This window comes from Apteryx rowi, unplaced genomic scaffold (assembly GCF_003343035.1).
Source record: "Apteryx rowi isolate R43461 unplaced genomic scaffold, aptRow1 scaffold_50, whole genome shotgun sequence".
Taxonomy (NCBI): Eukaryota; Metazoa; Chordata; class Aves; order Apterygiformes; family Apterygidae; genus Apteryx; species Apteryx rowi.
The window spans coordinates 2,455,866-2,466,868 of record NW_020450761.1 but is presented as its reverse complement, the minus strand read 5'-3'; the positions used below and the strand labels follow the sequence as shown (position 1 = coordinate 2,466,868).

The 11,003-nt window shown below is 40.3% G+C and overlaps 1 protein-coding gene across 4 annotated transcripts in view; it reads left to right on the top strand.

Annotated features, from left to right (window-relative positions):
• Positions 1 to 6: 6 nt before the first annotated feature.
• The window catches only part of PQLC1 (PQ loop repeat containing 1), a 64,688-nt gene continuing 53,691 nt past the window's right edge, over positions 7 to 11,003 (top strand). For all 4 annotated transcript variants that reach the window (XM_026079797.1, XM_026079795.1, XM_026079793.1 and 1 more), the window contains exons 1-2: positions 7 to 267; positions 10,100 to 10,232. In XM_026079797.1, coding sequence (XP_025935582.1) covers positions 64 to 267; positions 10,100 to 10,232 — 337 coding nt within the window. In that variant the 5' untranslated portion in view covers positions 7 to 63. The remainder of the gene's footprint in view (positions 268 to 10,099; positions 10,233 to 11,003) is intronic.

Here is an 11,003-nt window from a genome sequence, read left to right as displayed (position 1 = left end):
TGGCTGAAGCGGCTGCACGTCGGAGAAGCGAAGCGGGAGGCGATCCGCACCCGGCGCCCCGCCATGGAGACAGAGGGCCTGGAGTGGTTGCTGGTGCCCGTGCAGCAGCTGGTCTCCTGGGGGGCCGCGGGGGCCATGGTGTTTGGCGGCGTGGTGCCCTACGTCCCCCAGTACAGAGACATCCGGCGGACGCAGAACGCGGAGGGCTTCTCGACCTACGTGTGCTTGGTGTTACTAGTCGCAAACATTTTGCGGATACTTTTCTGGTGAGCTCTTTTTTTTATCTCCCCCCCCCAGTTCTAAAGGTCCCTTTTTTCTTGTTAAATTTAAAGCTTTGGTTTGGGGATATCTGAGGAAATAAGGTCTTTTATTTTCTTTTTCTCCTCCTCTGAACATGCATGTCAAAACACTGTCTTCCCGTAAGTGTGGATCTCTACTGAGTCAAATGAATCGGGCACAGGAGGGCTGTTGTCCCTGCTAGATCTGATTATCAGCACTCTGATGTTCCAGAATGCACCTTTTTAACTCGGTGGTTAAGAAGAGGTTTATTGTTAAGTCATATAACATGTGTATATATATATATATATATATATTTTTTTTTTTTTCCATTGTCTGTGCTTTGCATTTCCCTTGGTCCTTCAGCTCAGTCCTTGGAGTGAAGTCCCCAGTCCTGTACATTGGTTCTAGCATGTAGTTAGTATTCAAATCAATGGGATGCTTCCCAGATGTTCTTGTGTCTTCCTGGTGTGTCACTGATTTCAGAGAGGGTTCACCCCCAGAGCTCCATACACAGCTACAAATGGAAAAAAAGAAAATCTTTCTTTAGCAGGCAAAAGGTAGGCTGTCTTTAAAGGCATTTTTTTTCCCAGCCTCTTGTGAGGGAGTGAGAAAAAAAAAAAAGTATTTTCAATATTTAAAAGCAAATGTGTTTTCAAATTTAGGTCTTATGCTTTTGGACAAATAAAATTTTATTAGGGCAGATTTTCCACAAAAAAAAATTCTAAATTTATTTCTCTGTACTTCTTATAACTTGGATGCTGCAGCATTGGGAATGCAATTGAGAAACTAAAAATGAAATAGACTGGGTAATGACTGCAACTAAAAGCAGTTATTCTAAGATTATTGGGACTACAGTATATTGCTTTGTAGTCCACAAAGGGCTGATAAGTCATAACCTGCTTCCTTGTATTGGTTTCCAGTTGCTTTGTAAAGCTTCTCGGACTGTGTAAGCAACTTCCTTGTTTCTCCTAAAATGAAGTGCAACATCAGTGTGCTGCACTAGAGTGGAGAAAGTGGGGGCCTTCTCTTGAGACCAGAGCTAGCAGTCAAACTGAGGAGTCATCACTGGGATCAGAACTACTTCTTGTACTGGCTATTTTCCTGGGCAGGAAACATCTGCAGGGGAGGTACTGGAGAAGGCAACAAAGAGCAAAAGGGAAGTAGAGGAACAAGCAGGGGGAGGAGAAATGAAATGCCCAACCTGACAGTTTGGGAAATAAAAATAGTCTATTTTTTTTGTTTTACTGAAGAGGGTTAAAATACACAAGTGATTTACATGTGAATAGAGGTGTAGGCAGTTTCTAGGTAACCCAAGAGAGTGTATCTGTTAAATGAGACTCAAGAATATGGAAGAACTAAAAAATCTTTAATTTGAATTGATTTTAAGTATATCTAGTTAAAAGATGTGCAAAATAATAAATACTATGAGTAAGGAAAAATAATTTGATGTTGATGTTAAGAGTTATAAACTCTTTAAAAGAGAGAGAAGGCAGTATATTGATGTGATTATGTATTTTTTTTTTCCTGTGAGTATCTAAACAACATAATAATATCGCTTCCTGATGCATCATTTAGAGCTCCTTGGTAGCAAGAATGGCTTCATAGCACGTGCATAGGTGCATCTGGCATGGTTACAGTGAGAGTGCAAGGGATGCTGCTGGTGTTTATAGCCACTTGTATGGTGTAATATTGCAGGCCTGAGCCAGCAGAAACCTTTCTGTCTTTACCCATAATGAATGGACTCTTAGTCCTACTGAACTAAAAGGCAGAAAAGAGGACTTGCATACTGATAATTCGATGTTCATTAAAAAAGAATATTTTGTTTTTCTACACCTAAAGATTAGACATCCTTGGTAGTTCACTGTAATGACCGGTAGATTGTGAAAGCAGCATTTAGGGTGGATATTGTCCTTGGGCTTATGTTTAGCAAAATTAAAGCCAGATAGCAGAGCAAGAGCCTCTGTACATGCTTATGTATGTGAAGATGCTTATAATGCACCCATAGGGCAGCTTGACAATTTGATTTTTTTAGTTGTTTGATATCTTTGGTTGATGATATATACCTTATCAGGGACAAAGCACTCTAGATAATTTGACATAAACAGCAGAAGTATTTTAATGATCTGTGGAATCACTGAAGGGAGTTTGAAGGTTTTGTTTTGTTTGTTTTAAATTTATTGGGTAATTTGATCCATCCTTGTGCTGAGACAGAACTGTTCCTACAACTCATTTTCTTGTGTATAATTCTTTCCCAATCTGACTTTCAAAGTGCCCGTTGATAAGGCTACTCCTTCCCTTTTAGCAAACCAATCTGGACCTTCACCCAAGTTACTTTTCAGAAATCTTTACTGACATTTGGCTGCAGTTTTCAATTGTTTTCAGTTTCTCTTCATTGGATGGTTATGCATATGATCTATGCCAGAGTCATCCCTCGCAACTTTCCCTCCACCCTGATCCAAAAATAAGTTCTTAAAGTGGTATGCCTTCAAAACTTTGAAGTTCTGTTATTTTTAGGATGTCATTTTGTATTTTTTTTAATTTCAAAGACATTTCTCTAAACTGCTGATCGTTTCTGTTATTACTCCCTAATTTTCACTGAATTGCATATATTCCTGTTGAATTTGAGGTTCATGAATTTGAACGTTAAGTGTTTCAGATGCAGACACAGCAGCAATAGACAATTTCTGCCTTTTATGCCCTGTTTTCTTTGTATTTTCACTCTCAAGTAGCGCTGGTCTTTCTGAATCTCTGTCACTCACAACAAATGTCTGTTCCACATGTCTGAGAGTGCAATCCCACCTTTCCCCTACGGCTCTACTATACTTTGCTCACCTTAGCTGCAGGGGAAATTCCCTTATTTCCCAGCACAGGCTGGCAGATCTCACATGCCCCTAAAACTGCATCTCTCTCTCTCTCTCTCTCTCTTTTTTTTTTTTTTTTTTTTTTTAATGTTTGGCTTTGTAGTGGGTGAAGTTTGACCTTCTCTGTCCCTTCCAAATAGAGTATTTACTTCCTAATCTCCTTGGCATACTTTGTTATGTATCAACAGAGTTGCAGCTGGTGTAGCAGCACTGTGATAGTAGCTCAGGAACAAAGTACTGCCGAGAGCAAGGATTGCAATCCTGTTTCCAGTTACCTCTTTTCACAATTTCTCCTCAAGCCTTTTTTTAAAGTCAGAGGATTCAGTGCACTGCCTCTCCTCCTCATCTTCCTCCCATCTAATCTCTTATTTTAGCGTGTGCACAAAGAACTTCAAATTGCTAGTGATGACTGTAACACAGTATCTGTTAAATCTCTTTTCAGCAAGGTGCTTCTCTCTTTCAGTGTTTCAAAATTTTGTCTTTAAAAAGACAYTTACTTTCACTTCCGTGTGTTTGGCCTGGTTCTCTTCTAAACAGTGAGTTTTGTAATATGCCAAACCTTTGTGGAAAAGCGATGGGAGAGGAAGGAAGTCTGCAGGAATGAAAACTGTGTATAAATGGGTATGATTCTGCTTTGCTTTGTTTATGCACGCATGGCTTTTGTTTGCACACTCAAACTTCTACAGAATTTTTTTCCTAAACGTCTGGCCCAGTGTGTTAGCTGTGTATGAGGTCTTCAGCCTTTTTTAAAGAGGATTCTACAATAATCATTGTGAAAGTAACCAGTCTGTGCTCACAGCATCACGAAGCGGGGTCTCTGCTGGTTGGAAAAGTAGATTTTATGCTCTAACTTGATATGGTCAGATTTGTCTTTTATTATTGCTGTTATTATTGTTATTATTATTGTTATATGATGCTTAAAATCAGTACTTATTTTTGGGTGCCAGTGTAATTGTTGGTTGTAATTTATGGTCAGTAATGGCTGCTCCCTTGCTGTAGTCCATCTGTGTTAGTGCTGCTTCTGCTGTCTGTCTTCTCCAGACCTACAGGTCATCATTTCTAGCTCTCCACTCAGTTCAGCTTCTAAGGTGATTGTCTTGGAGAGGGGCTGCATTGTGGGTAAAGAGGAAGAGGCAGTGCAAAACTGTATGCCTGTTGTTTAAGATCAGATCCCATCACGCCCTGACAGGACCCTAGTTTTGTGTCAGTGGATACAAAGGTGATTAAAATATCTGTGACAAATGCAGTTGCGTAATTCTGGTGCATATGAGCATGCATGGCAAGCTCCAAAAAATCTGCTGCCAACCTCTTTTCTCTGCATAATAAAACACTTCATAACCATTTTTCCTAGCTCATGCCTTACTGTTCTTGCTATTAGTTCTGATTTCTTGTTCAAGACTGGTTTTTAAAACATCCAAGGGAAACGCTGAGTCTTACTGCTGCTTGAAATCTGAGGTTGTTAATCATCTAGTTGGGCTGTCTTACGTTGTTTTGAAGTTGTGGGCTGGCTGCCAGTGTCAGAGCACACCGTGGCACCTGAACTCACCAGTGACCAAAATGGACATACCCTCTTTGTTCATCTGGCCTGCAGTCTGCCAGTTGACTAGCTTTGAATTGTCATGATCAAGAACAGGAATACTAAGGTGGAAAAGAGTTGTGTAATCAGTTGGGGGTGGAAGATGCAGAGAAAAATTAACTTGTGAGTTATGTGTGTGTGTCTCTCTCTCTTTTTTAAGAGAGCTTATAATGAGAATTTCTGAAGTTTAGTGTATTAAGTATGCCAAAGAATAAAATAACTTACAGTTTGTTTTAATATTAAAATCAGAATAAACAAATATCTAAAGGAAGGGAAACTAGAGATTTCATTGAAGTCATTAGTAGGCATTTTTAGTTGTATCTTGAGTAAGTTCAGCCCAAAGTAATTACACTCCCTGCTATTCTCAGAGGGCTATGGACTTTTTAAAAAAAAATTTTGCATTCCATATAATGTTTTGTATAGTATTATAGTATAGTTTGTATATTTTTGAGGGAGACTTTTCTATGCTTCTAGGATTTCAGCAACCTGGTTCTTCTGGCTTTTTTTTTTTTTTTCTTTCCTGTTGGGCTTATGCAAGCAGTCTTTGCTTTATTTCAGTTGCAAAATCTTTATAAGAGGTCACTTCTTATAACTCAATTTAATGAAATAAGCAATATAAGATTTGGGRATTCGTAGAATCTACATTTCTGGTTTAGAGCATTAAAGTGTGACCTGAGGAGAAAGAGCTGAAGATGTGCTAGTGTAGTTTCCCAAACAAAAAAAGAATTACTGTTCTAATTCTTACTGTTTCTATCAGGGTTTCCCAAATGTGTCTCCTGTCGGCCAAAGGAGCACTGCAGTGGGATGCTCTGGTAACTGCTGTCGTATGTGTTGACGTGCTGCATGTGTGCTGTCCTCAGGCCTGTAGATTTTGTCTTGGACAGTTCACCTTAGTAGGGTCGACAGCTGTCCCCTGTTGAGGAAAATGCACTTGATCCAAGTCCCATGGTAACAATGAAGAGACAGTAGTTAACTTCAGATCTTGCAGAACACCTCGGATACTTAAAGATGACACTTCAAATAACGTTTTCTGATAACTTTGAATAGTTGTTCACTATTTATGTTCAGACTCCTCTCCAAAAGTTCTGAGATGCAAATTGGTGGACCAGGATCCCAAACCTCAGAGAACAACATCAGCAAAATCAGTACAACAGATAATAAAACCTTACGTTTTGGCAGTTTTTCTCAGAAAATAGCTGCCTTAAGACAAACTCTGGGAACAAGTTCTGACAGTCAGGGAAAAGATGAAAACTATGGAGTCTGAAGGTTATTTTTGAGCAAAGGTAACCCTCTACCCATTTCACTTCAGTTTATCTGAAACAAAGCAGGTTCTGGTAACTGTAATGTCACTGAAACCGGGAGCTCTCTCTGCTGGAATAAGCAGGGGAATAAGCTCACTCTTATATGACCTGCTAGTGGAATCTTGCTCAGATACTGAGAGCAAAAGTGTACGTGATTCCTCCTCCTTTCTATGAACACCAGGCTGCAAATGTAAAAATACACTGCTTTTCGTACAAAGAGTAAACTAGGATCTTGCATGCCTAGGTGAGAAGCTTCTTCTGGGTACTCCATAAAGTGGTGGAAGTTTCTGTGTCGAGGAGTTAATTATATCAAGGAGATCCTATTGTAAAACTAGTTTTCTTTCTTGTGCTTCATGCTGATTAAATAACTGTAGCTGCATGGGCGGGCTGTSTCTCATGGCTGCTGTTAATGCTGCTACATCAGGCTAGCTCTCACGACCCTGGTGGTATGCAGCATCCTGTATACTTTCTGTTTTGCTTGGAATCTGTATCTCCTGAAAAAGTTGATCCAGGGCTGTAAGACCTGTAGTAACTTTGGTTGGTTGGTGGTTTCTGCTGTTACAGTGCCTGGGAGCTGCCTGTGTGAGCTGAGGCAGTGCCACGTTAGGCACTGTACAGGCACAAAGCAAAAGTGAGGCCCTGCCCCAGATGGGACAGCTTAGGAAAATAGCCAGAGACCAGGAGGATGTACAGGGGAAACAGTATGGTCAGGATGATTGGTGGTGATTTGGTCATACCAACAGCTTAAGGCATTATCAGTATCTTTTCAGATGTGTTTTAGGAGATGGGCAAACCATTCATGTGTGGTTTAGTTTGGGCTTGTTTTGCATAATCTGCATTTGTTATTTTGAGTAGGCTCAAGACTGGAATAACAGGATTACTGGGACAGGATTGAGGTGTACTGATAGAGTTATGTAGTCTTCCCAGTGCCTAGTCAGTCTCTGCTTTAGCTTGAATGTTCAATTCTCTTGTGTTCATGATCTTGCACATGCATTAAATTTTATTAGTACTTCAACATCTGCTGGGCAGAAAGGAAGAGGAAGCATCTTGAGTAAACAAAACATGTCAACAGCATGCTCTCCCAGCACTGATTGCATCTTGTAGTGCTGCTAGCTCAAGTATGGTTAGTGTTGTGCCCTTTGCAGACCCTAATGTCAGTGTGGAGTAGAGTAAGCAACCTAGAGTGGTGTTTGTTCCCATAATCCTGAGCAAAATGAGTGTTCTGACTTTATTTTTAAATCAAGAACCCAGTAGTGCTCCTCAACACTGGTGTTTCCTGTCAATCCTGCTGTCCAGGTAGTGTGGAGTAGGCCATATCTGGTTGTTCTCTCCATTGGTCTCCATTGCAGCTGTTTGATTTCCTGTAGGTGTGACCTAGGTTAGAGGGTTGTGTTGTGTGCGAGATTTGATTTGGGGATTGGTGTTTGGGGAAATATATTTCACATGAGTGTGTTTGGTCATGTAACCTTTATTTTCTGTGCATGGAAGTCTGTAAAAATCTGCAGATTTTCTGCATTGTTTGAAGTCCCTAAGAATCTTCCCATTTCCAGTTGACCTCTCATGCGTGTTTTGTTTTTTAATTGTTAAAGGGCTAGAAGATCTGGGAGTCTGCTGTAATACTTTCAGTCTCATGTGAGATAAGCCTGTACTGATGGCAAATGGTTATAATTTGGCAACAGGTGGCATTGTGTATGTGTGTTTGCAGTGGGTGGATATTTATGCTGCAACCCATACTTTTGTGAGGCAACCACAACTGAACAGGCCAATAATTTCATCAGCAAGAAGAAACTAACCTTGAAGCAACCTGTGCTGGATTTACCGTCTTAATAGCTTCTGGCTTACTGTGCTACTATCTTGGCTYCTCTTATGTGCATTGTTATATTTTTTACATGCAAATGCCTTTGTAATTGGAGATGATTTTCCTAAGCCTGCTGTAGATGGTTTTAATTGCTCTACAAATCTAACTATCTAAATCTTTCCTGTTTTTTTTCCTCATTCCCTGAGTAAGAGACAAAAATAACAGTAGCAAATTCCAGTGGTTCAAGGGAGCTTGGCCAGGGTCAGCAATGCAGGCTGAATGAGCTTTGGGCTCATGGACACAGGGCACTGGTCAGGCCTGACTTTTGTTCTTCTCCCCTGCTTTTTTTCTAGCACACTAAAAACCTCATCTAGAGCGCTTTGTGCATGTGATTACATGTATCAGTTGAGTTCGTTCTTTCCTTCCCCACAGCATCTTCCAAACTTGTTATGATAACACCTATAATGATGTGGCCTCCCACAAATCAGTAGATGACAGAGGAACTGGTGTATGTGACTATTATTCTTCCAATAGCTACTGAAGGCTTTGGGAGTGGTGTGGAGGTTCAAGGCCTTATTGTAGTTTGCCTTAGCTGTGTGTCATTAGGCAGGAAATACCTGGCCATATCCATTGGTGTGAGCTGCTTGGCTGCTCTGCACAGAAAGATTTCCAAAGAAGCTAGTCAGGGACTTTCCAGTCTTTCTCTTGTCCCTTATGATGTGACTCATAAGAATAAAAAAGTCTCTCTGAAGCAACGGTTGTAGAGGAAATGCAGTGCTTGCTTAGCACTCATATTGTGTGAGAGCCCGATGCAAGCATAGTTGGTTTTTACTGCCACAGGGCTCGCCCATGAAAGTAACCCAAGCGTAAGAAATCATGTCTTGCCCTTTTGAGTATGGGGCACTCTTTATGAGATAATCCTAATGTATGGGAAAACAGCTGGAGATAGTGTAGTAGCTTCTGCCAGAGTATTGTGAAACAGGAACACTCAAGAACTGGGTGATTGGTTTGTCCTGCCTGTGTAGCTGAGGTGCGTCACGCAGCAGCATGATGTGCCCAGAGAATGGCCTTAATGACTGGTCTGTGAGGGAATTTATAAGGCCTGTGAGCCACGTGGTGCTGGCTGAAGGAGCTGGGGAACAGCTCACCAAATCCCATCCTCAGCATCTCTATCTTCAAGGCATAAAACCTGGCAGCCCTGAGCAAAGAGGAGAAGCTCACAATGATGTGCCTGCAGCCTTCCTATCTTAAATCTAACATCCTGTGAGGGCTGCATATGAAAAGCTTCCATCCCCTATCTTAAATTCACTTAATGAGGGTGTCTGGTAGGGATTACTGAGCTTTCAACAAGCAATGCAGGAAGAGGAGCTTGGAGAGTAGCCAGTCTTCACTGAGGTCTCATTTTCCTATGGCAGAACCTGGTGCAATCACACAAGAGCAAGCCCTTCAGCAAAGATTGGCCACAATCCAAGGTCATCTCTCTGCATTGCATGCAGGAGAGCTCAATAATCTCTGCCAAACATCATCTGTGAGCAAGCAGAAATTTCATTTTGGGAGAAAAGAGAGGACAAAGTCTGTATGTTTAGTTATCACATACTTCTTTTCTTCCCCCAACCTTGGTCCAGCTAAGACACAAACTGATGACTTGGTTGGTGTGTTCTGCAGATCCAGCCTCTTAATGCAAATGTCTGGAGGCAGGCAAGGCAAGAGGCTTACCTTTATTCATTTATTTTAATAGGAAGTTATTATAAACCTAGCAAGCTAATAGCTGTTATTATTTTTATTAAGGCAAATGTTACTGCTTTTTTGTGCCTTTACCTTAAAAATTTGATCATGACAGTCAAGTTTTGCACAGAAGTCCTTGCAAAATCTATGGGGTATATAAATGGAGAGAATGTGTAACTGGCGTTAATGCAGCATAATTCTGCTGTCTCTTTGTACTGCCTCTTCTTTCAAAATAATAGATCTGCTGTTAGTCTGAGCAGCAGAGACTTAAGCTTCTGCTTTCAGAATTTCTAGGATCTGTCCGCAGGGATGTTTTGTCCAAGAACCTTATGACACCTGCAAGGGGATTGTGACTGTTGAGCTACTGTATGTGTGTCTAAAATGTAGCTGGTGGTTTTCTCTTTGGCCTTTCACACCTGTTACCATAAGGGTGATTTAGGATTTCCTTTGTCAGATGCTTAGATAGGATCAAAGAATGAAAATAACTGAGTACAACATTTGTCATCTTTGAGATGTGTTATGTATTTTTCTTTTGCTTTTTTTTTTTTTTTTTTTTGGTTTTGGAAGGCGTTTTGAATCCCCTCTTTTGTGGCAAAGCATTATCATGATCATTACGATGTTACTGATGCTGAAACTGTGCACTGAAGTACGTGTGTCCAACGAGCTAAACATAAAACGCCGCTCTTTCGCAGGTTAGTGACAGGAGCTAGCTGCTGCAGAATAAATCTTTTTAAAAGCATATTGCATTGTGTTTTGGACAGAAGTTCTGTCTAGATTACAACCCAGTCTCCTTTCTTACTGATCCAGTGTAGCTCTTCCTGAACTTTTTGTTTGAAACCGCTTTCATCCAGATGAATATTTAAAGCTGTAATTTTATTTTAAATGGGTCTCGGTTCAGTCTGGAAATCAGAGTTCTCCTTAATATTTCACGTCATGCTCTAGGATATAGAACTAGCTGTCATGCCATTGTGCTAGCCTGGAGTTTTTTAAGATCTTGCCTTGAATGAGAAGTTATTTTCTTCAGCTGTACTTTCTACCAAGTTCTTAATTGGGAGATGGACCCTGATTGTATGCTATTATCCGAAATCTTATTTTGCAGTTACCAGCAATTTATCTTTCATATGCACAGAATGTATTTCCTACTTATTAAATTATTGGCTGTCAAAATAGGGGGTGCTGTCATACCGTAGTTGCAAAGCTATATCTTTTTGTTTACTTTTTTTTTTTTTTAGTTTGAGGTTTACAGGAATTTTCACATGTTTTGATGGCTTTTTTGTTGGTGTTTTTTTTAGGCATTGATAATTTCAGTTGGGGCCAGAGCATTATTCTTTGTTTAATAAAATGTTCTTGCTTTGTGTAAACTCTTTGGTTTTTATTTTCCCGGAAAGGAAATGTGAGAGGGGTAGGTTTAGTGTTTCTCTGTATTGACTTTGACTTACAACATTTTATTTTGCAGCTTATTA